The sequence below is a fragment of the Hemiscyllium ocellatum genome, chromosome 4 (assembly GCF_020745735.1).
Source record: "Hemiscyllium ocellatum isolate sHemOce1 chromosome 4, sHemOce1.pat.X.cur, whole genome shotgun sequence".
NCBI classification, from domain to species: Eukaryota; Metazoa; Chordata; class Chondrichthyes; order Orectolobiformes; family Hemiscylliidae; genus Hemiscyllium; species Hemiscyllium ocellatum.
Window position 1 is genome coordinate 6,197,813 of NC_083404.1, and position 26,530 is coordinate 6,224,342.

Consider the following 26,530-nt stretch of genomic DNA (forward strand, 5'->3'; position numbering starts at 1 on the left):
TCTGGAATCAAACACTTCATTATTTGAAAAACTGCTGATTCTCTTTAATATGTTTTCTCTGTCAAATATGTCATATTTTGTATACCATGTAACCAGATTTCACCTTGGATAAGCAGATGTATTTTATTCAATAAACTCCATCTAACATGTGAGGCTGGAGATGAAAATTAACTCTCATTTCCACTTTATTAGCGATTCATTGCCTCAACAATTAAAAATTAGAAATAATATTTTACTACAAAATTTTGCAGTAATTCTGATACTTGCTCCTGAATTGTTTGTGGTTGAAACATTTTCATTGCACATCTGAAAGTAATAGACTCACTGACCTCGTAACCACTGTGACAAAGTCTGGGTGACAACAAGGAGTAAGGCAAGCACTTTTATTATTTATAGCTTATCAACTCTTTGTGGAATACAAGTGAACTGTGCTAGAAATTTTAGCAAAGTGTCTTAGGTCAAAAAATCATTAAAAGTACTTGAATAGATACTGTATGAGAATTGTTTAATATTGAATAGAGGGTGTAATATATTTCCAACTTCTCTGAATCATAACTTCAGATTAGTCATCTCCATTTTAGCTTTCTGATTACTGGGTATACTTTCATAACTTGAATAAGATATGTATTTCTCAAATAAACACCACCTCATTAACCAAATGTCTATTTTAGTAAGCAACAGAATTACAGAAATCTATAAAACTATAGCACTCTTGGAAGTAAAAATATAGTTTTGTTAGTTTATAGTGGTACTGCTTTCCGCTTGCTAATGGACCAGATGTAGATATATAATAAAATTGTACTGAATTGTCATACAATCCTCAATTTCTTTCCTCACACCCACTGACATCAAAAGCACTGATAACCAGATTGCACTGTAGAATATTTACAAACCACTTCAAGCACAAAGTTGTAAAAGAATCCCTTTTGTACAAGTTCCCCAGCCTATGAAATTTTTCAATTTGTACCCTACATTGAAACTGTAATTCTAAATGTAATTCATCATACATGATGTTGATGGTACAGAAATTATGTCACAATGAAAGTTTCCATTTTTAATGTGCCCCAATCAGCAGAAAATCTTGATGTCCATGAACACATATTAGACTTGTACTGGGGGTAAGATTCCCCACTTCAAGCGTTCAGATAATCTAGCTATTTTTGTCTCCTCACACGAAACAGAGTAACCATGTTTGTGTATATCTCACAAAAATATAACATTTTGGATTCATGGACAATTTAATTACTTCCTACTTAAGACAAGACAAACAAATATTATAAATTAGATCCTCAACCCTTGAGTGGTAAAGGTTACTAAATAGCAATATGACGTTTTTAGGAAATAAATTACAGGAAGTTTTTCTCAAGACAAATAAGCAATCTTAAATGTATATTTCACTTTAGAAGATGATCTGTTTAAAAATAAATGGTTTAGAAATGAGCAATTGATCTATTTAGTTTTCACTTGCAAGTTGCTGTAGTTAATGCATTAAGATATAATAGCTGTCTGTGTGTGATGCTACTTAAATTTTGCACAAACATTTTACTTGGTAAAGACAAAAGCTTTGCATGGTTAACCATTTTCCTTTGTTAAGTCCTCTGTGACAATATTGTTTGCACGCTGCATTTAAATCACTTGTGAAGAAAGTGTAATTTTAAGGTTTGATTGTTTTGATATCAGCCTGGTTCATATTTCAGGTAGTTTCAGGTGTTCTTTGTTCTAAGTTACTACCTTTGGCAACTGTACTTGCCTGGAACAAATATATATGGCATTCAGGTTATCTAGTTTCTCCTTACTTACCTAAATGTACTGAAGTGAAACTCTTGAATGTATATGCAAACTCACAGCCTGCACTATTCTTGACCACTTCCTTGGCATAATTTCAAGGTTCCAATGATCAGGAACTGTTGTATTCGATAGAGGTTAACGTCACCTTCATTTTTGCAGGCCCCCTAAGATTCCCTTACTTGTTTGTAACCAGATACAAAGTGCCCTACCAATATCTGTCACTGTTGAGGGAATGTTAGCTGACTACTTGATTTCTTTCTTGTTTGCCCATCACAGTAGGATACAATGTGTAGGTGGTGCGAATGAGAAATGTATGGGAATATAAGAAAACATTATTGTGAACTATAATGTTACCATTTTCTCCACGTCTTGCTGTGAAACCACAATATTAACAATGTTCTTTAAGAACAACCTAAACTCTGTCCATTACTCAGAATGATAAAAGAAAAATCAACATTCCTTTTACCTTTTGTATTTTATGATTTCCTCATTTTTCTTTATGTTCTTTTTGACAATGTGTATGAACCCAAATGTGCTGAAAGAAAAAATACAATAATTGATTGAGAAAACCTCTGAAAGTGTATCTTTGCACTGGAGCTAAACAAAATGAAAACAAGCAAAAGTGTTAGCAGAATGTCTGCAATCAGAAAAGCATTTAAAGTTTGTTTTGTGTATACACTTGTCAATGTAAAAGAAACAGTATGTTATTAAAAAAATGTACTGTTCTAAAAAAAATGTCTGCAATTGATGAATGGTGGCTTGATGTCTGATTTTCCAACATCTATACCTCTGTTTTAGGGTCATAGAGTCATAGAGATGTACAGCACCGAAAGCCTTCAGTCCAACTCATCCATGCCGACCAAATATCCTAAATAAATCTAGTTCCAAATAGCCAGCATTTGGCACATATCCCTCTATACCCTTCCTATTCATATACCCATCCAGATGCCTTTTAAATGTTGTAATTGTACCAGCTTCCACCACTTTGTTTTGATTAAGGTATAGAGTAAATTTTATGAATTTGCTTTCTCAAGTCTCAGCTCCAAGTAGAAATACATATTGGGATTTAGAATTGAAGCTTTATTCTCTCATCCTCTTGTGGGACTGACTGGGCCAGCATTGTTGCCCATCCCTAGTTGTCCTTGAGAAGGTGGTAGTGAGCTGCCTTCTTGAACTGCTGAAATTCACATTGATATAGGAGTAGGAGTAAGCCACTTGGCTTCTTAAACCTGGTCAGCCTTTAATAAGGTCAAGATTGCTCCACCTTCCCATCTACCCCTGATAACCTTTCATGCCTTAGCAAGAATCTATGTGTGCTGAAAATGTGTTGCTGGAAAAGTGCAGCAGGTCAGGCAACATCCACGGAGCAGGAGAATCGACATTTCGGGCATGAGCCCTTCTTCAGGATCTGCAGTCCTCACTTTCTCCAACAAGAATCTATGTGTCTCTAGCTTAAACATAGTCAAGGTCTTTTATTCCATCTCCATTTGAGGAAGCAGTTCAAATGACTCACATTCCTCAGTGGGAAATAACATTCTCCTTATTCTTTTAAATGAACGACTCCTCATTTGTTGACTGTGACCCCTAGCTCTAGATTCTCCCACAGAGGAGATATGCATTTCACATGCACCCTGTCAAGACTCCTCAGGATTTTAAATGGTTCAATCTAATCACCTCTTACAAAGCCCAAGGGTAACTTGTCTTTGGCTGACCCTAAACATGAGTAGATGGAAAAATTGTGTGAATCCTCCGACTTTAACCTGCATTTCTAATGCCTAGTGCAAATTTCTGAAACTTGCTTTTGTGTCTTATCTTTTGTTATTTTTTCACCCAAAAAACTGAGAAAATGTTCCAGACAAAAACAGAAGTTGCTGGAAAAGCTCAGCAGGTCGAGCAGCATCTGTGGAGAGAAATCAGAGCTAACGTTTCAGGTGGAGTGACCTTTCCTCAGAATGAGAAAATGTTCCATTCTGCGTGAGCACTGTACCATTGTGAAATGGATGAACGTGGCTAAGCATTTGATTAGAGGTTCATTTTGCAGGACAATCCCTTGTGTTTGTTTTTCTGAACAAAAATGTAGAAGCTTGCACAATTTGCAGAAGCACAATCCCAATTTTCTTCCAGGAAATTCCGAGCTCAGATCATCCGTATGAAACTTGTTAGCCTGATTCAGCACTGGTGAGAAGTAGTTTTCTCCAGGAGCACCAGTCATATTCTTGCCAGGATTACATCCTCAAAGCAGATGTTAAAGAGCCAGCTTGGCAATGAATATACGAAAGTGACAGGCAGGAAAAGACTCGCTGGTCAATCACGACCGATATGTACATCGGGCCTGCCATTGACAAGAATGCAAATATTTTTACAGGCCATATTTGGCTGTTTTACCATTTGTTTTGGGCCAGTTTCCAACATTTTTATTCTACAAATTAGTACTGTATCTATGAATTCCTAAGGTGGAATTCATTTTGTGTTATTTAGAAGGTACGAACAGGTGAGAAGACTGATGGGAGGTGGACACTTCACAAGTATAAGTCAACGCCCTGATCTGAAAATATCTGAGGAACACTGACTCATTTCTGTTTCATCATCGAGGGAGTGGTGTCATCTATTAGAATCCACAGATAACCATCAGAGAATGGCATTGTCAGTGAAATTCAAGGAAATCACAGCTCTGAACCTGTACAGTGTAAACTCACTAAAAGTTACAAAAACAAACGTCAATGAACTTACAACACGCCAATGCAACAAACAGTTCACTGAAGCATTGTTCTTTCATCAGTCCCCCAGAGCTTATCAGGATATACCCTGAGCATTTAATTCCACAGGGAGTCAGCTGAAAATGACCATATCTGTGATGCTTCTTTTTTGATATACAGAATTTATGAAGATAGCTGGAGGTTTCCTGCACTCAGCTCCAGGTGATATTTTTGACTCGAGCCTCAGGGTCTATGGAAATTAACAGGCTGCTGTGAAAGAAGATTCTTGCAGGCATTTCTAACTTTAACAAGTTTGCGTGTACACTTGGTGAATCATTTTCTGAAAGATTTTGCTTTTTCTGTGTTATGTTACACTATCTTACTGAAGATGTGGAGGTACCAGTGTTGGACTGGGGTGGACAAAGTTAAAAATCACACAACACTAGGTTATAGTCCAACAGGTTTATTTGGAAGCACAGGTAAGCTACCTGACGAAGGAGCAGCACTCGGAAAGTTCGTATTTCCAAATAAACCTGTTGGATTATAACCTGGTGTTGTGTGATTTTTAACTTTATCTTACTTAATGCATTCCTCTCTGATGAATGAAGAAAAATTGCATTGAAAATGGTAACTAATTTATTTGAACAATTTGATGTGTTGGCTTTCTGGGACTTAATGGTCATTTAATATTTGCTTTGAACAACATCTAAAGGATTTTATTGTTTTGATTTCGGCTATTTATTGTTCCTCATTAATATATTCGGTTTACTCACATTCATTTTCAGATAATATATAATTTAATTCATGGAAACCAGTCACTCAATTTCTGCTTCATAGATTGCACAGAATTGCACAGAAACAGGTCTTCTGGTGTAAACTTTTAGATCTGGTGCCAGACAAATAAGTATTTTTTACATCTTCTCCAATTTCTCTACATACTTTTAGTAATATAGACACATAGAAGGTAAACGCTGGACAAGACCCATTTAGCAAACATGAGGCTTAGAATGCATGATTACCTCATGTTGCTAATCCTCCTGTACAGCAACATTGTGTTGCAGGAGAAAAACACTCAGGAGCACTCCATCCAAAGCAATGATAGTCTGGATGCCTCCTTCAGCCTGCTACTCCTCCTCTACTACAGTGTTCACTGAAGGCCGTGTGTATGGGCCGAGGCTTTATGATTAAAAGAAAAGTACTGCGATTGCCGTAAATCCGAAACAAACACAGAGAATGCTGGTCTAGCAGCATCCGAAGAGAGAGTTTGAGTTAACATTTTGAGTCTGGTATGAGTCTTCTGCTGGATTATGTACAGCCCACATCACAAGACTTGGTCCAGTGGGTGTTGAGGATCGGTAAGCCTTTGGAAACGTCCTTTTGAGGACACTAATAGTTTGCAACTGAATTCTCCTATCTGCAGCAAGGTGGACATTGTAGTGGTGTTAGACACTTGTTGGAGTCAATATAACCTCGTGCATGTGAGTACGTATTCCTTGTTAGCAATCTTCTGATTCAACATTAAAATGTTCAACAAAGAACGGAGGTAGTGGAAATCTGAAACAAAGTCAGAAATTGCAGAGAAAATCAGCATGTGAAGAGATAGAAACAGAGTCAACATTTGGAATCCAGTGACATTAACAGAAATTGTTGAAAAAGCTCAGCATATCTGTGGAGAGATCCACCTGATTCCCTATCCCTGCATCCCAAGCTATCTTCTGAATAATCATGATTTGGCGATGCTGATGTTGGACTGGGGTGGTCAAAATTAAAGATCACACACCAGGTTATAGTCCAATAAGTTTAATTGGAAGCACTAGCTTTCGGAGCGCTGCTCCTTCATCAGGTGGTTGTGGAGTATAAGATTGCAAGACACAGAATTCATAGCAAAATTTATAGCTATTTATAACTATTCTTTGTTAATTGCTATTTATAGCTATAAATTCTGTGTGCTTCCAATTAAACCTGCTGGACTATAACCTGGTGTTGTGTGATTTTTACTTTTGTACACCCCAGTCCAACACCGGCATCTCCAAATCATAATATTTTCCTAGCTACTGTCACTTCTGAGGAAGGGTCACTGGACCCAAATATTAACTCTGATTTCTCTGCACAGATGACCTGCTGAGTTTTTCCAGCAATTTCTGTTTTTGTTTCAGATTTCCTGCATTTCTTATCGTTTTTATTCGGAGTTCAGTGACGCTTTTTTCTGATTCAACATGGTGGCTCAAGAATGGGGGTTGATAAATGTAATTTATACCCGGGGGGCTAAAGAAACTCAGCAAGTCTGCCAGAAAAATAAAAAGCGAGTCAGGCAGGAGTCGAACCTACAATCTTCTGATCCGTAGTCAGACGCGTTATCCATTGCGCCACTGACCCATGTACCAAATATGTTTTTGTAACAGAACATTGCAACAAATTGAGCTACTTTGATGTATTTCCTACAAGTTTTTGCATTTACCCTTTTACTGAATCCTCAGAAGTCCCACCACTGAAAGGCTGCTGACTCTGGAAATGCAAGTTTACGGGAACAGAATCCGCAATTAACACGCAAAAAAGTGCAACAAAAAGAGCTGCGGATGCTGAAAACCTGATATACAAATAAAAAAAACCCACAGAAATTGTTGGGAGAATTGCAGATATAAATTCAAACAGAGTCTAGCAGCATCCGAGGAGTGAGAAAACACGGTGGATCCTGAAGAAGGGCCACTGGACTCGAATTATTTTCTCAAACACAGCTGCTGCAGACCTGCTGAGTCTCTGCAGTAATTTGTGTTTGCAATTTTTAAAAAACATTATAGCTAGTGAGCGCCTGGACCCCAACTTATTGGCAGCTTAGCCCGGACAGAGAGTCTTCCGTGAGTCACAGACTGTACTTTGTTATTTTTTGCAAATTAATGCCGGGTGACTGATAAGTGCAATTCTTTTGACATGATTATTTGGAGTTAGAGGAATAGTCTGGCTTTACAGGAACACTTTCTGTTTGACTTGGGTAAGGGATTTGAACTCTAAAGTGAGGGAGCGCGCTGGAGTGTTCATCAAGAAAACAAAACCGAAAACAAACACCGGCATCTCCAAACAAGTATTCTAACTCACCCTCCCACAGCCTGTTCATTTGTTACTGGGTCCGGTAGGGTTAGGTTTCCAGCGCCTTCGACAGCTCAGCTGGTAGAGCGGAGGACTGTAGAGGCTGCAACTGCAGGGTATCCTTAGGTCGCTGGTTCGATTCCGGCTCGAAGGACGGTGTGTTTTACTTTCGGTTTCTCGATATTTTCTGCTGAGAATAAAGCCAGTTTTTAAAAAAAAATTGCAGGCGATAATTTACATTTCTGCAACAGCAGTCGTCTTCACAAGATTTTTACACAGGGGAGGGAGATGGACGAATAGATTTAACCCAGAAAGGAGCTCTTGTATAACACAGGGACTCGGCACACACTCATTGTGTTTACATGTCCAAACATCAAAACCCTATTCTCTGTCTGGCCGCTGGGTGTGTGACATGGGAAGGCTAGGTCCAGATCAACTCGGAGACTCACAGCTCAAGAATTACCAGCTCCAGCTGGGATCTAAGCCTGACCCAGAATCATAAGGCTTAGAGGAGGCTATTCAGCCCATCTCTCTCTGTCCAATTTAATTGCAAACCCAACTTCTTTGCTCATTGCGTTGAAAATTATACCCATATATGTACATGCAAAACTGACCACCAGATTTAAGGCATATTCCAGATCTCAAAAACCCACCTGCGTGAAAATTTATTTCCCTTCAGTTCCTTTAACTCTGATCACTGACTCACTAGCCAGAAGAAAGAGGTGTCCCTTTACTTACTTGATCAAAACTCCTCAGAATTTTAAATCTCTGCATCAGATCTCTTGATGTTCCTTGGTCTAAGGAAATCAATCTCAGTTTCTCTAACACAAAAACATAAAGTGCTGGAGAACCTCAGGAAGTCCAGCAGCATTTGTGAAGAGGGATACAGCGTTAACTATTGAGTCCAGTGATGAAGGACTTTGCTTTATCTCTATAGATGCTGCCAGACCTGTCGAGTTTCTCCTGCACTTTATGTTTTTGTTTCAGATTTCCAGCATCTGCAGTTCTTGTTATTATCCCTCATTTCTCAAATCTCTCCACACAACTGAACTGTCTCCTCCCTGGCATAATTCTGTTAAATCTCTCCTGTATCTTCACCAAGGTGTTAATATTCTGGTGGCCAGAATTGAACACAATGCTCCACCTGAAACCTAATTGGAAACTTTATAAAGTTTTGTGATTGGTTTTTATATTCAGTAAGACTACTTACAAAGTCAAATATCCGGTGCGCTTAACCTCAATTAGCGTTGTCACCTTCAAAGATTTGGGGTTGAGGTTTCCCTTTTCTCAACCCTTCCTTACTAGTACCAATTAGATTATACCACCCTGACTGACCATGTTATTTTACTCAAAAATGTGTCACTTTACACTTACATGTATATATATATAGTTCTATGTCACTCGCCTGTCAATTCCATCAGTCTGTTAGGACCTCTCCCGAAGTCTGCTACTATCATAATCTTGATTTTGTATCATCTGCCCGTTGTATTTCCTAAACTCCAGTTCAGATCACTCAGAAGGAGAGCAATGGTCCTAGTACATTGTTCTTTACAGTCAGTAAAACATGTAATGGCAATTCCAGATCTCACATGATTAAGAATCACATGACCACACATGATCAAGCTTCCAGGGATGCATCCAACACCACTGGGAAATACTAATCATTACATAGAAATGTAGAAGCTAACAGCAGGAGTAGGCCATTCACTCCCTCGAACCTGCTCTGCTACTCAATGTGATCGTGGCTGATCATTGAACTCAATACCCTAATCCCACCCTCTCCTCATATCCTGACCCCTCATATCCTGCCTCCTTCTTGAAAGCATATGATGTTTTGATTTCAACCACTTTCTGTGCTGGAGAATTCCACAGGCTCACCACTCTCTGGGTGAAGAAATTTCTCATCTCAGTGATAGAGTCATAGAGTCACAGAGATAGATGTTCAGCACGCAAACAGACCCTTCGGTCCAACTCGTCCATGCTGACCAGATACCCTAAATTAATCTAGTCCCATTTGCCAGCACTTGGCCCATATCCCTCTAACCCCTCCCTATTCATATACCCATCCAAATGCTTTTTAAATGCAGTTATTGTACCAGCCTCCCCACTCCCTCTGGCAGCTCATTCCATCACACACCACCCTCTGCATGAAAACGTTGTCTCTTAAGTGCCTTTCAAATCTTTCCTCTCTCACCCTCAACCTCTGCCCTCTAGTTCTGGACTTCCCCAGTTCAGGGAAATTTACCCTATCCATGACCCTCTGGTTTACCCCTTATCCTTAAACTATGACCCCTGGTTCTGGACTCCAGCACCACTGGGAATGTCCTTCCCCCATCTAACCTGTCTAGCCCTGTTAGAATTTAATAGGCTTCTATGACATACCCCTTCATTCTTCGGAACATCAGTGAACACAATCCTAATTGACTCAATCTCTCCTCATATGTCAGTCCTGCCATCCCAGAAATCAATTGGGTGAACCTTCGCTGCACCCCCTTCAGGTTTTCATAGATCTTGTCAACATAGTTGTCTTGCTTTAGTAATAATACTATCCAGATCATACAGTCATAGAGTCATATAGCATAGAAACAGACCCTTTGGTCCAAACAGTCCGTGCCAAACATAATCCCAAACTAAATGAGTCCCACCTGCCTGGTCCTGGCCCACGTCCCTCCAAACCTTCCTATTCATGTACTTATCCAAATGTCTTTTCAATATTGTAATTGTACCCATATCCACGACTTGATGCTGCTCCACTGTGATGCTCCTGAACTAAACCGATTTTAATTCTGTTATCTTACCTACAACATCATTCCAAACATTGCTTATTGTGTGTATAGGTGCTTCCTGACTTTCACGCTGAGTTAATATTTTATTAATATATTAACAGATTAGATTCTGTTACTAGTGTATCCCTATCAGTTTTCAAATAATTTTGACTTTTGATCCAATAGCTGTGAGCAATGGTGAGGCACTTCAGTGATAATGAAACTTACAAAATTATCTACACGGTTTTTCAAAATCACCCGCTACTCCAATGAAGTCCAATGAGAGGTCACTGTTTGCGATACTGTGTAGTGCACTGCTAGCATTCTACCAACATTCTTCAGGATACATTGCAGAGCACACATTAACCTGATAATGTTTTTGCTAATTTACTATTGTCATACTCCTAACGTCTACTTAAATTCATTGCATATTATTTTGTCTCTCAAAATGTCTTCCTGAATGTGTCACATTACACTGATTATCTGCATGGGAATGACAATTCGGCAGATCCGTGATTGTATCTGCAGTAGACCACTCCTCATTGAGAATGCTATGATATGTAATTCAGAATGAACTGCAGTGACACAAGAAATTTGTGTTTCAGACACGTTTGAGGACCACAACAAATCTAATTTAAAAATCACTAATGAGCTGCTAAATGAACAACACTAATTAGCTGCCAATGTCAAATGAACACAAAACTAGAGGGCAATGGTTTAGGGTGAGAGGGGAAAGATTTAAGAAGGACCTAAGGGGCAACTTTTTCACGCAGAGGGTGGTGCGTGTATGGAATGAGGAAGTGGAGGAGGCTGGTACAATTACAACATTTAAAAGGCATCTGGATGGGTATATGAATGAGAATGATTTAGAGGAATATGGGCAAAGTGCTGGCAAATGGGATTAGATTAATTTCGAAAATCTGGTTGGCTGGCCTGAAACATCGATTTTCCTGCTTCTCGGATGCTCCCTGACCTGCTGTGCTTTTCCAGCACCACACTAATCTAGAGTCGGACTGAAGGTCTGTTTCTGTGTTAGATGGCTCTGTGACTATGACCACTGCAATAGTTTGCTGGAAACATGACCAGATCCTACACTGACTAAGATGTGGAGGTGCCAGTGTTGAACTGGGGTGGACAAAGTTGAAAATCTCACAACGTTAGTTTATAGTCCAACAGACTTATTTGAAAGTACAAGCTTTTGGAACACTGCTCCTTTGTTAAGTAGCTAGTGGGGAAGGATCATATTTGGATGCTACTGCTTCCAAACAAACGTGTTGGATCATAACCTGGTGTGTGTGATCTGTGCTGACTAAGCCAGTCAAAGAGACTTGTCGATGTGGGTTTCGAATACACTGGTTCCCTCTGTTAATGCTCAACTATTCCAATTTCTTTCTGACCAACATCCACTCCACATCAACCTGTATAAAGATCAGTTCATCCACACCTGGACTGCTTATACTCTATCCTACTGCAAATCCTACTCAATCAACACTTCTTGTTGGATTACATTTGGCTGCCAGTTTCTCAGATCTTGCAATTCTGATGCTTCCGTTTTAAGTTCCATAAAGGCCTTGGCCCTTTCTGTCTTGACAACTCAGTGTTTTCTGTGTTATATCTCCCTGCAACCCACTAATCGCTGCTGTGTTTTCAAGCCCAGTGCTCCAGAATGCTTTCTCGGTCAGTGAATTGATGGGGAATGGAATGCACTTGAAAAGATGGTTGCAATCAGTCCAATTACTGCATTCACCGTGGGCGGCACGGTGGCACAGTGGTTAGCACTGCTGCCTCACAGCGCCTGAGACCCGGGTTCAATTCCTGACTTAGGCGACAGACTGTGTGGAGTTTGCATGTTCTCCCTGTGTCTGCGTGGGTTTCCTCCGGGTGCTCTGGTTTCCTCCCACAGTCCAAAGATGTGCGGGTCAGGTGAATTGGCCATGCTAAATTGCCTGTAGTGTTAGGTAAGGGGTAAATGTATGGGTGGGTTGCGGGTCGGTGTGGACTTTTTGGCCGAAGGGCCTGTTTCCACACTGTATGTCTAATCTAATCTAAATCGGGCATTGGATGTTTTTAATTGGCTGGTAATGGTATGTAGGGACATGGGGAAAAAGCAGCAGATTGACACTTGGCAATAGAGTCAGACTAGATCTTAGAGGTGGGCAGGGACAGTGGACTGAATGACCTCCCTCTGCGCCATAATGATTCTGTGAATTCTATTCTTAACCCTGACCACCTCCTTCACCAGCCTGCAATGTACACCTTACTGCTTTCATTTTACCATGTTCTAGTCCCTCTTTCTAATATCTCTGGCTCAGAGTCAGGATAGCACATTTCCTAACATACTTTTAGGCAAAGATAGATAGATGGATTTATACAGTAAATGAATTAAGGGTAATGGTGGGAGGGCGGGTACGGGGAGCTGGATCCACAAGAAAGATCAGCCATGATCTTATTGAAAGGTGGATCAGGCTGGGAGGGTCAGATTACCTATTCCTGCTCCTATTTCTTACAGAGTCACAGAGATGTACAGCACAGAAACAGACCCTTCGGTCCAACCTGTCCATGCCGACCAGATATCCTAACCCAATCTAGTCCCACCTGCCATCACCCGGCCCATATGTTTTTATATTTCTTAAATACAAGTTGCTGTAACATTTCTCAGGTCATGAATAGACATTTTCAGAACCTGAGCACTGAGGGAGTAGAATGCTATTACAAGGAAGGAAATCCATGAGTTTGGTACAAAAACTTCATCAGTCGCACTTGTGCTTTGGGGAATCTAGTTTCGGAGAGAGTCAGGACTACAGACGCTGGAGATTCAGAGTTGAAGAGTGAGGCACTACAAAAGCAGAGCAGGTCAGGCAGCATCCGAGGAGCAGGAGAATCAATGTTTCGAGCATAAGCTCTTCATCAGGAATGCCTGATGAAGTCAGAAGAATACCCCCTATGTCTCATTAAAATACTTATTCATTTTATTTCAAACCAACAAGTAAGTTATACCAGATCATGGATGCCCAGTTTGTGGTTTAACCTGAGGCCTTCAGGTGATGGGAGAGTTTGAGAAAGAGAGTCCTTCACAGTTACCTCAGCCAATGCAGGAATTGAACCCACACTGCTGGTATCACTCTGCAATGCAAGCCAACTAACTCACCCCTACCACTCCCACATGCACAGAGTATTGAAAAGGAACAAAAGCAGCAATTGCTAAAGAAACTCAGCATGTCTGACAAACTCAGTGGACAGAAAGCAAGGTTTATATTTCAGAAATCTGCAGATGCTGTAAATCAGAAGCAAAAACCGAATTTGCTCCAAAATTGCTTGCAAAGGTCACTCGACCCGAAACATTAACTCTGCTTTCTCTCCACAGATGCTGCCAGACCTGCAGAGCTTTTCCAGCAATTTCGGTTTTTGTTTGAGAGCCTTCTTCAGAACTTTTCTGGAATGCTGAAACGTTACGTCTGATTTCTCTCCACAAATACTGCCAGACCTGCTGAGTTTCTCCAGCAATTTCCTCTTTTGTTTCAGATATTCAGCCTCCACAGTTCTTTGTTTTATTCAGTAGGATCAATTTCATCTCTTTATCTGTAAAATAAAAAGTGTGTTCTGTTTCATCGTGGAGATAAGTACAAGCTACGTGCTGCACTTCTTTTCTATTTTAAACTTTGGCTGGGGTTATAGTTTGAGTGAGTTTGGACAGAGCTATCAACGTTGTCAGCACTCATTGTCATGATCCTGAGCTATTTTAATAAAACACAATTTACATATTACGGCATTACTACTTTGAGAGTCTGTGAATTTGGCAAAAGGCATTCTATTTGACGTTGTTTGTTTCAGCTTGGTTAAGGAACATTTCTTGCTGAATGCCAGTGTCCAGAGAAGCAGCTGTTTTGAGCATGAGTGCTGACAGGTGTTAAGTTTGGAGATAAAGAATGAGACAGGCAGCGGCTTTGGCAGTCAGTGTCATTTAGTGTCAGTTTCATATAAGGCCATAGCTGTGCACAGCAAACATAGCAACAGCTGACATACTGCTGCTAAAAGCAACATTGAACCCACCAATCCAATCCCAGACAATGTCAGCCATGCAGAAACAGTAGGATGTGTTCCAATCAATCGGGTCAAAATCTCAGACCAAGCTCGGCAAAAAAAAACAAGAGAAGAAGCTGGGAGGTAGCTTCATTTCTGAACGTAACTTTAATAGTTAGCCCTGATTTTGTAAGCTTTCTGTCATGACCACTTCCATGGACTACAACTTTCTGGCCAAAGATCGGCAAACCATGGACAACTTGGAAAAGCAACTGATTTGCCCGATCTGTTTAGAAATGTTTTCCAAACCCGTTGTTATTCTCCCATGCCAGCATAACTTGTGCCGGAAGTGTGCGAGTGACATGTTTCAGGTAAGTTAAGAGCTATGTGCGGGTCATGTCTGAGAGTGAGAAAGCATGAAGTGAACTGATTTGTTGAGCTGTGACCAGAAAGTGAGTTTTGTACTCCTGACCCAAAGGAGAGAATGGCCTCACCCATCAGAAAACAACTCAGGAGCATTTACCCCAGCAACGGGCTGGAATGGCATATGGTTTTAACTGACGTGCTGTGTAACATTCTTCTCATTATACAACATTTTTGCAGGAATTTCATGGGAAAATGCCTTTCTTGGTAACGTGGTTTAAGGAGGTTTGTTCAGGGGAATAGATTGATAAGCATCACACTTGAGCAACTTAGGCCTTTGGAGAGACATAGCTACAGGAGAAGGCCATTCAGCCCATCGAGGCTCAATGAGTTCACAACTGATTTATTGTCTAACTCTATATCCCTGCCTTTGGTCCCTATCCTTAAATTCCACTGCTTAACAAAAATTTATTTATGAATTCTGGATTAGTGGTGCTGGAAGAGCACAGCAGTTCAGTTCAGGCCTGATGAAGGGCTTTTGCCCGAAACCTCGATTTTACTGCTCCTCGGATGCTGCCTGAACTGCTGTACACTTCTAGCACCATTATTCCAGAATCTGAATTCCAGCATCTGCAGTCATTGTTTTTACCTAAAAATTTATTTATGTCAGATTTAGATTAACAACTGATCCATCATCCACTGCCACTTGCGGAAGAGAGTTCCAAACACTTACCACCCTGTGTGTAATATTGCTTCCTAATATCTCTCCTGAATAATTTGGCCCTAATTCTCAGACAATGCCCCAAGTGCTAGATTCCCTTGTCAATGGAAATGTCTATCCTGTCATTTCCTGTTGATATCTAAAGACTTCGATTAGATCATCCCTCAAACTACTAAATTCTCAAGAAAGCAGGTATAATTCATACAATCTTTCCTGAAGTCCAGCTATCATTCTTATAAACTTACGTTGCACTCCCTCCAAGGTTCAATGTATCTTTCCTGAGGAATGACACCCAGATCTGTTAATAGTACGACAAGTGAGCTCTTGGGGATCAGTGCTTCAGTCACCCTGAGGTTTGATTACTCAGTATTCCTGGATAGTGTCTCATCTTCTACCTTTTGTAAATTTCAGGTCATCCAAATCTCCACTGTCCATATTCTAAAACAGACTGCTGACCCATTATCCCGTATATGCTGGGGGCTCTCAGTTAAGATTTTAAATTTCTCAGCTTCCTATATAAATCGCTCCACGTCTTAACTCTCGCTCGCTCCACAACCTGGGAAAACAACCATCTGATTCACTGATTTCTGGTTCAGGGAAGGAAGCTGCCATCCTTACCTGGTCTGGCCTATATGTGACTTCACACTCACCATAACATAGTTGACTCTGACACGCCCTCTGGGCAATTAGAGATTGACAATAAATATGGTGGCCTATCCAGTGACACCCAATTTGAGTGAATGAATGCAAAGTTGCCCAGGCTACAAACTCTGGCATTCTTGTCCTATATATCTGTAGCCCACTCCCGTCCATTGAAGATGCTTTGTAAAAACCCAAGTCACCTGCTCTGATGTTTCTTTATGTGGTTTGGTGGCAAGTTTTGTTTCATAATGCACCTTCGAAGGGTCTTAGAATATTTAGCTGAACACACCAGGGACCTGGGATCGATTCCAGCCTCGGGTCACTGTCTGTGTGGAATTTGCACATTCTCCCCACATTCTGTCTGCGTGTGGGTTTCCTCCGAGTGCTCCGGTTTCCTCCCACAATCCAAACACGTGCATGTTAGTGTGGATTGCCCATACTAAATTGCCAATAGTGTCCAGGAATTTGTAGGTTAGATGCATTAATCAAGGGACATGGAGAGTAATAGGGCAAGGGAATGAGTCTAGGTGGGATGCTCTTCGGAAGGTCAGTGTGGACTTGTTGGGCCAAGTGGCCTGTGTCCACACTGTAGGGATTGTATGATTCTATGAAATATGACACAGTATTAATGCAAGCTATTTATGGTTTTGAAAATGTTTGTCCATTTTCTTGTGGCTTGATACCGTGTACTGTACTTTATATTACTGGACACAGCATTCCAAATGCTGATCCAAACACTCCTCAGGACATGACCTGAACATTTTGAGTGCGATTGAATTTCCTGCCAGAATTCCAGGCTCACTAGAAAGACAGACTTCATTACACATTAATCCCTGATACTGTCGACCCCCAGCCAGTGGGTGAGCAGGCTGATGACCATTCTCCATCAGCCTCATGTGTGACAGCACATGGTCACTTCTCCTGGTGCGGGAGAAGTGGGGTCAGATCTTTGTCTTGGAGACCACCCACTGGAAGTCATTTCCAATCCAGTGGAGACTAATAAAATTTGACTCTCTGCAATTACTAACTGCCAAGATGTCTGAATTCCAAAAGAGCTGATAGGAAGAGTACTCTTGGTGTGGGGTTTCCCTGTCTTGCCTCTTTAGCTCAATACCATTTGTTGTAAAAGCAATTTCATCTGTCGTGAAATCCGTTGAAAGGGGCTGGTACAATTGACTCTTCACCATTTCATCTACGAGACTGTGATGCTGGAAACATACAGCACGTCAGGCAGCATCCGAGGAGCAGGAGAATCGGCATTTCGGGCATAAGCCCTTCATCAGGAATCCAGATTCACTCATGCCTGAAACGTCGCTTCTCCTGCTCCTCGGATGTTGCCTGACCTGCTGTGCTTTCCCAGCACCACATTCCAGCATCTGCAGTCCTTACTTTCTCCCATTTCATGTACGTCAATTGCCATAACTATGATCAGAAAACAATGAAGCCTCTGAGAAATTTTGTTACTGCCGGATCTTAAGGAGTTTCTCACATGCAGCCCATGGCATATTTCACTTTTCCTCTGAGTTTAATGTGAAACCTATTTCCATCATTAAACCATGCACTGGGTTCTGAGACCCTTTCACTTAACCCCATGCACACCATCGCCATAAAACTCACTTATCCCCAACAATGGAATGAGCTGCCAGAGGATGTGGTGGAGGCTGGTACAATTGCAACATTTAAGAGGCATCTGGATGGGTATAAGAATAGGAAGGGTTTGGAGGGATATGGGCCGAGTGCTGGCAGATGGGACTAGATTGGGTTGGGTTATCTGGTCGGCTTGGTCCGAAGGGTCTGTTTCCATGCTGTACTCTCTATAACTCCATGAGCCTAATACAATCGCCCATACAACTTACCTACCCCCATGCACACCATTGCCCATGCAACTCACTTACCCCCATGCACACCATCGCCCATACAACTCACTTACCTCCAGGCACACCATCGCCCATACAACTCACTTACCCCATGCACACCATCGCCCATACAACTCACTTACCCCCATGCACACCATCGCCCATACAACTCACTTACCCCATGCACACCATCGCCCATACAACTCACTTACCCCCATGCACACCATCGCCCATACAACTCACTTACCCCCAGGCACACCATCGCCCATACAACTCACTTACCCCCATGCACACCATCACCCATACAACTCACTTACCCCCATGCACACCATCGCCCATACAACTCACTTACCCCCAGGCACACCATCGCCCATACAACTCACTTACCCCCAGGCACACCATCGCCCATACAACTCACTTACCCCCATGCACACCATCGCCCATACAACTCACTTACCCCCAGGCACACCATCGCCCATACAACTCACTTACCCCCAGGCACACCATCGCCCATACAACTCACTTACCCCCAACAATACCACCCTTGTTACACTCCCCGCTCCCCCAGACATACATCATTGTTACAGCTTATAATCCTGCCATCAAGCAAACACAAATATTACATGAAGAATGCAGAGCAGATGTTTAAATCAACATTATTGCTATGATTCTCAATAAAATTAATATATACATGTTTTTGTATCAAGTTTGCTCTCTATCTTTTTGTATTTCCTTTTACTGTTATGTACTCATCTATCATATTACAACTATTCTAAATAACATGCTTTTCTCTTCTGCTTCCTGCTCCAGCTAACATTTTTGAAATCAATACAACTTTTCAAAACGATACTAATTGTTTGTCCACGATCTGCCTCCAAAGCCGATTTCCTCAGCCAGTTAAAAAGTAAACAAGTTGACAGAGTCATAACATAGATATTATCCCAAGTCATCCTGCTAATCCTAGAAATGGACAAATGCCAAACCTTGTCCATGAATCTTGTAGGAATAATAAATGGTGCCTTATTATATTGATAATGTTGTTGGCAGTGTTACTACATGAATACTGAAGTGCTTGTATCAGATTTATAGAATCATAGAATCCCTACAGTACAGAATCAAGTCTTCCAGTCCAACGATTCTGCACCCACTCTCCAAAGAGCATCCCATCCAGACCCATCCCTGTACCCTATCCTTGTAACCCTGCATTTCCTATTACCAATCCACCTAACCTGCACATCATTGGAGTGTGGGAGGAAACCGGAGCGCTGCGAGGAAACGCACACAGACACGGGGAGAAAGTGCAAATATTTTCTCTCCATTTTTTTACTAGAGGTATTAAAACAGTTAAAATAAATGGCTTGAAGCATTGTTGCATGATTAAACAAGGACTTTAAGTAAGCATAACAAGTGCTTGTATACTTGCCTTACCAACAGCTCCATAATGCCTTTATATTAAATGTGCAAAATAGCCTTTAATTTCTTCTATACAAGAATCATATGAACTAACCTAACAAGGAGAAATTATCCACAGTAGTAACTGAAATGTTATTCATTCTCCTGCTATTCATGTGCACAGTATCATGATTGTTTATTTTCTTTCTGTACAAGATGTTTAAAATTGAAGGAGAATTCTGATATGGATTCATTTTAAAGATGGTGTTAGAACTTTGATTTATTATTGTCACACGCACTGAGATACAGTGAAGAGTATTGTTTTGCTTGCTATCCAGATAAATCACACCTTAGATAAGGAAAGCAGGGTAATAGAAGAGAATGCAGAATATAGTGTTACAGCTACAGAGAAGGTGCAGAGAAAGATTAACTCTAATACATGAGAGGTCTGTTCAAAGGTTGGATAACATAGAGTCATAGTCATAGAGATGTACAGCATGGAAATGGACCCTTTGGTCCAACTCATCCATGCCGACCAGATATCCCAACCCAATCTAGTCCCACCTGCCAGCACCCGGCCCATAACCCTCCAAACCCTTCCTATTCATACACCCATCCAAATGCCTCTTAAATGTTGTAACTGTACCAGCCTCCACCACTTCCTCTGGCAGCTCATTCCATACACGTACCACCCTCTGTGTGAAAAGGTTGCCCCTTAGGTCTCTTTTATATCTTTCCCCTCTCACCCTAAACCTATGCCCTCTAGTTCTGGACTCCCCAACCCCAGGGAAAAGACTTTGCCTATTTATCCTATCCATGCCCCTCATGATTTTATAAACTTCTATAAGGTAACCTCTCAGCCTCCGACGCTCCAGGGAAAACAGCTCCAGCCTGTTCAACCTCTCCCTATAGCTCAAATCTTCCAACCCTGGCAACATCCTTGTAAATCCTTTCTGAATCCTTTCAAGTTTCACAACATCTTTCCGATAGGAAGGAGACCAAAATTGCGCACAATATTCCAACAGTGGCCTAACAATGTCCTGTACAGCTGCAATATGACCTCCCAGTTCCTGTACTCAATACTCTGACTGATAAAGGAAAGCATACTAAATGCCACCTTCACTATCCTATCTACTTGCGACTCCACTAGTGGGGAAGAAGCTGTTCTTGAATCTGTTAGTATATATTTTCAAACCTTTATATCTTTTGGGAGAGGCTGGGAGGTGTCTTTGATGATGTTGGTTGCTTTCCTGAGCAACGGGAAGTGTAGATGGAGTCAATGGATGGAAAGCTGGTTTTGGTGGTGGACTGAGTTGTGTTAACAACTCTCTGTAATTTTGTGTGGTCCTGGGCAGAGCAGTTGCCATACCAAGCTGTGATGCATCTGGATAGGATGCTTTCTATGATGCATCTATAAAAATTAGTGAGAGCCACTGTGGCTGGCTGAATTTCCTTAGCCTCCTGAGGAAGTAGAGGTGTTGCCGTGCTTTCATGACCGTAGCATCAATGTGGGTGGACAGGGACAGATTGTTGCTGAGATTTACTCCTTGGAATGTGATGCTCTCAACTACCTCCACCTCAGCACCACTGATTCAGACAGGGGAGTGTTCTCCACTCCTCTTCCTGAAGTCGATGACCAGCTCCTTCACTTTGCCAACATTGAGAGAGAGATTGTTGTCTTTACACAATGTCTATCTTCTTCGTGTGTTCTGTCTTATCATTGTTTAAGATCCGACTCACAACAATCGTATTGTAAATGGAGTTAGAGCTGAATGTGACCACGCAGTCGTGAGTGTATAAGGAGTACAGGAAGGGTGTGAGTACGCAGCCCAGTGAAGCCCTGGTGTAGAGTATTATTTTGGAGAACGTGTTGTTGCTTACCCTCACTAATTGCGGTCTGGGGCCTCATAATTTAGAGGTATGTTTGGTTGGAAATAGGATGTTGAAGGTGAAAGCAAAGTCAATAAGTTGTTCCAGAGATGAGCGTAGGGCTAGGGGTTTTGGCACCTGCCGTGGACCTCTTGCGACAGTAGGTGTTTATGGAGGATCTGGGCAATCTGGGAGTTGATGTGTGCCATGATTAACCTCTTGCTTCATAATGATGGATGTCAGAGCCACTGGGAAATAATCATTAAGGCATGTGGCCAGGTTTTTCTTTGGCACTGAGATGATGGTGGTCTTCTTGAAGCAGATGGGAACCTCAAATGGGGATAAGGAGAGGTTTAAGATGTCAGTGAATACTCCCACTGGCCAGTCTGTGCAGGATCTGAGTGCATGGCCGGGAACTCCACCCAGGCCTGTCAATTTCCATGGTTTCACCCTCGAGAAGGTTGACTTGGCCTCTATGGCAGCGACTGTGAGTACCCTAACTTTTGTTATGAGAGGAATTTATCCGAGATGTTATGTTCAGTTATATAGTACTACATCTCAATTCTGGTCACTTTTTTTTTAGATTAGACTTACAGTGTGGAAACAGGCCCTTCGGCCCAACAAGTCCACACCGACCCGCCGAAGCGCAACCCACCCATACCCCTACATATTACCCCTTACCTAACACTACGGGCAATTTAGCATGGCCAATTCACCTGACCCGCACATCTTTGGACTGTGGGAGGAAACCGGAGCACCCGGAGGAAACCCACGCAGACACGGGGAGAACGTGCAAACTCCACACAGTCAGTCGCCTGAGTCGGGAATTGAACCCGGGTCTACAGGCGCTGTGAGGCAGCAGTGCTAACCACTGAAGAAAGGACGTAAATGCATTGGAAATGGTGCACAGGAGGTCCACTAGATTGATCCATGGAATGAATGGGTTGATTTCTGAGGATGGGTTGCTCAGAGGCTGAGCTTGGAGTTTGGAAGAATGAGGGGTGACTTTATTGAGGTGTCTAAGACCCTGAGTGATCTTGACAAGGTGAATGTAGGAAGGCTGTTTCCTCTTATGGTTCATTCTAGAACAAAGCCCTTTCAGGACCGAGATGAGAGGATTTTTTTTCTCTTTCAGACATCTGTGCAACTTTGGAACTGCCTCGGAATGCAGTGTCGATAGGGTCAGTGAATGCTTTCAAGAGAGAGATGAACCTATTCTTGTTACCCAGAGGGACCAAGGGTTATTGAAGATAGATAGGAATGTGCAATTCAGATCAGAAGCAGATCAGCCACAATCTTATTGAAAGGTGGAGCAGGATGGAGAGGCTTCATTGTCTACTGCTGCTCATATTTCATATGTTTGTATGCACACCCCCTTCATAATCCTGTCAAAAAAGAATGACATTCAAAAGGTCACATGGAGTAATTTTTAAGTGAACAGAAGACAATTTAGTTTATTTTGGTGTTTATTGTCCCATTTATCTGTTTGGTTTGGAGCTGGAAGGTGGAGTATAGCAGAAACAGAATTCGCGTTGGCAGAACGCTGCATTATCGGTTCATTAACCATCAGCACAGCCAACTACTCCCTTCCTATTCAGGTAACAGGAAAAGATTTGGATGCTGTGATTTTCAGGGCAGAGAGTTTTCTTCTATTCGCTTGATCGATGTTCCTCCCTCAGCCACTAAAATGGATTAACTGCTCATTCATCTACTTTGTGGGATTTTGCTGTGTGCTACTCAGGGTTTCCTGAATGTGTTAACATACTGAAGGCGATAGTTGGGATTTGTTGCGCTTTGGAATGAAATGACACAACATTTATACTTATAGTCTTTCTTCACACCTACTTTTTAAGTCAAAACTAGGTTTATCAATTTTCTTGCACCTATTTAAATGTGGGACAGAGAATTTCTCTTGGCGTTTAGTCTCCTGTTCAGAGATCAGAATGCAATGATTTCATGGCCTTCAGCATTTACATGGCCCAGGGGTGTTCAGGAGCAGGTACAACTCTTGCCTGGGTCTGGATTAAATGAAACTGTAAGTGGGCCTGCAGTTGTAAATCGAGCCTCCAAGATTGAAGTCTCCTACCTCCTGCCTTCTGTGGTGTCTCATACAGCAATCAAAACCTTACTGGAAACAACCACAGGAAGCCCTGGAGAAACTCGGCAGATCTGACAATATCTGTGGACAGAGAAACAGACTCAATGTTTATGAGTCAATCAATGATAGGACCAGGAGAAAGTGAGGACTGCAGATGCTGGAGACCAGAGTTGAGAGCGTGGTGCTGGAAAAGCGCAGCAGGTCAGGCAGCATCCAAGAGGCATTTTGCTCATGCCCGAAACGTCGACTCCCCTGCTCCTCGGATGCCGCCTGACCTGCTGTGCTTTTCCAGCACCACACTTTTGAATCATTAAGAGTGTTGGCAAAGACAGGTTAAGGAGGGCAGCTGGGATTTACTCCTTTCATTGGCAGTTAGCTGACGTTGAGGGGGTGGATCAGGGTCAGGCGCTAACTGAAGGATCTGGGTGCCAACATTTTTTAACACTCATTCGTGAAATGTGGGCATCCCCAGCTAGGCCAGCAATTAATGCCCAGACCGCAATAAGAGTCAGCAACATTTCTTACATGTAGTCCAGACCAGGTAAGGACGGCAGTTTCCTTCCCTAAAGGATGTTAGTGAACCAGATGGAGTTTCCTGACAATCAACAATGGATTTGTGGTCATCATTAGACTCTTAATTCCAGTTTTTATTGAATTTAAATTCCACCATCTGCCGTGGCAGGATTTGAACCAGGATTCCCAGTACATTACCTGGGTCTCTGGATTCAAAGTCCGGTGATAATGCCACAAGGTCACCATCTTCCCTTATGCTCTGGGCAGTCCCTGATGTTGGCATTGTTTACCCGGGTGGAGATACAACTAAAGACAATCCTGCAGAAGGTGTTCACTCTCTCTTTGCATCCACAGGGGCTGATCACTCTTCTTTCATTGAGATTTTTAAAAAGCTGGGTGGGATAGACCCAGCTGGTTGACCCTGCTTGGTTACATATCTTAAGACCTAGCCACAGGAATAGGCCATTCGGCCACTTGAGCCTGTCCCACCATGGCTGATCTCATCTCAGCTTCAATTCCACTTTCCTGCTCTCCATAACCTTTCAACCTGTTACTCATTAAAAAACTGTGTATGGCCTCCGTAAATTTACTGAATGTTCTAGCATCCACTGCACTCTGGGGGAATGAATTCCACAGATTCATGACTCTCTGAGTGGAATAATTTCACCTCATCTCTGTTTTAAATCTGCCCTTTATCCTAAAACTAAAACCTTCCATTCTAGATTGCCCGACATGAGGAAACATCCTCCCTGCATTACTTTCTGATTATTTTTAGTAGCTTGTACGTCTCAATGAGCTTTCCTCTCATTCTGCTAAACTACAGGCCTAAACTGTTCAACCTCTCTTCATAAGACAAACCCCTCATCTCTGGAATCGAACCAGCGAACCTCCTCTGAACTGTCTCCAATACAACTACATCCCTCCCCAAGTAAGGGGACCAAAACTGTAGGCAGTATTCACTAATGCCTTGTACAGTTGCAGCAACCCTTCCCGACTTTTAGACTCTGTTCCTTTAGTAATAAAGGACACAATTCCATTCACCTTCCTTATTACCTGCTGTTCCTGCCTACTTTATGCTCCAGTTAGCTGATCCTCTGAAACTCAATGGTCTCTGCTTTGAGAACCCACCCCCCTCCCTTACTAGTCTCAATGTCAATTAAGGGGCACACTTGGTCAAAACTCTGAATGACTGGGCATGGGTCTGAGACCTAGATAAGTAGTTCTGACTCCTGTTTCCCACCCCCCGTGTGGCAAATCAGCCCAGTGGCTCTGATATTTTATTATAGACACCCTGTTATAGACAAATTGTTGATGCTTGGAATTTCTCTAAGACGCAAAACAAGGACTGAAACACGAGTTAGTGCACGCTGATTAGCAGAAAGACAAACTCACGTTGATATGTAGCACCTCCAACATCCCATTGTGCTTTACAAACAGTGAATTATGTTGGAGATGATATCAGTGTGAATCTGTCAACAGATATAGTCACCAAATTTGCTATATATATACACTTGGATGTTTTGCGTAATCTGTAACTTGCCCTGATGAGAGGGAGGTGATGGCTTGGTGGTATGATTGCTGGGAAGTTAATCCAGAGACCCCGGAATGGCCTTTGTTCAAATCCTGCCACAGCAGATGGCACAACCTGAATCCAATAAATATCTGGAATCAGACTCTAATATGACCACGTGTTAATTGTTGGGAAAAGCCCATCTGGTTCATTTTAGGGAAGGAAACTGCCCTCCTTACCTAGTCTGGCCTACATGTGGCTCCAGACCCACAGCGATTGTGGTTAACTCTTCACTGCCCTCTGGGCAATTAGGGATGGGCAATAAATACTGGTCTGGCCAGCCTCATCCTGTGAATGAATTTTTTGGAAATGCTTCCACCAGCAGCAAAAATGGACTATTAGCCTGTTTTGAATCCTACAGCTGAAATACTCAAGTGTATCCTTCCAGCTAATGCTTTCCTGACCTTCAATTCCTGGGAGTGTGTCTGATTTACCAGGAACGCTGAATTGTAGAATCAGTCCATTATATAAACAGTGACCTTGAATTTCCTTGGGCCTTTTGTAGCTGTAACTTTGCAGAAAATTGAGCAAGAATCATGTTTCACCAAAATTTCCAATGCCCTTCAAAACATTTCTATGCCAAAAATTCCAAGGAAATTCAGAACCTTTGAAATTATTCTGCTTTTACCCATCCGTCTTTTGCTTCATGAGACTTTTAAAAAAGCCTACATTAACATTCAGAAAACATAAACACCACAAGTTTAAATAATAATTTGATACATATTTATTTTAAATGAAGTAGCCTTGAGTATCCTTGGACGAATGCTGTTGTGCTGTGCATGAAGTGGAGATGCTGCTGAGGGACTGTGGGAAATTCTAACAAGTCCAAGGCCAATCCCTTCAGTAGTAAATGTGACAGCTGGCATGTTCATTCACAAATACATTTTTTTTGCGTCTTCTGCCACATTTTCACACTTTGGTGAGTCAGGATTTGTTATAGATGATACAATATCTGCAAAATTCCAAATCACCACTGGGCAATACTTGAGAAGTTTTATATACGCATGAGCGCAGTTGGATTTCTTCCTTGGATAGAGACTTACCTCATGCAGGGCTGAATAAGAAACCCCGTAATTTTCTGTGTCTACTGCACATTGTATATTCATAGAATTCCTACAGTGTGGAAGCAGGCCATTCACCACATCAGATATTA

The 26,530-nt window shown here is 41.8% G+C and overlaps 1 protein-coding gene and 2 non-coding genes across 4 annotated transcripts in view; 2 read left to right on the top strand and 1 right to left on the bottom strand.

The window, feature by feature from the left end:
* Positions 1 to 6,787: 6,787 nt before the first annotated feature.
* Positions 6,788 to 6,860, bottom strand: trnar-acg (transfer RNA arginine (anticodon ACG)). The gene has a single exon. It is a non-coding gene; the product is annotated as a tRNA-Arg (tRNA).
* A 771-nt stretch (positions 6,861 to 7,631) lies between these two features.
* On the top strand, positions 7,632 to 7,722 carry trnay-gua (transfer RNA tyrosine (anticodon GUA)). Its single transcript is given in 2 exon segments — positions 7,632 to 7,668; positions 7,687 to 7,722. It is a non-coding gene; the product is annotated as a tRNA-Tyr (tRNA).
* Positions 7,723 to 14,485: 6,763 nt separating this feature from the next.
* Positions 14,486 to 26,530, top strand: part of trim55a (tripartite motif containing 55a) — an 85,072-nt gene continuing 73,027 nt past the window's right edge. For both annotated transcript variants that reach the window (XM_060824093.1, XM_060824094.1), the window contains exon 1: positions 14,486 to 14,724. In XM_060824093.1, coding sequence (XP_060680076.1) covers positions 14,557 to 14,724 — 168 coding nt within the window. In that variant the 5' untranslated portion in view covers positions 14,486 to 14,556. The remainder of the gene's footprint in view (positions 14,725 to 26,530) is intronic.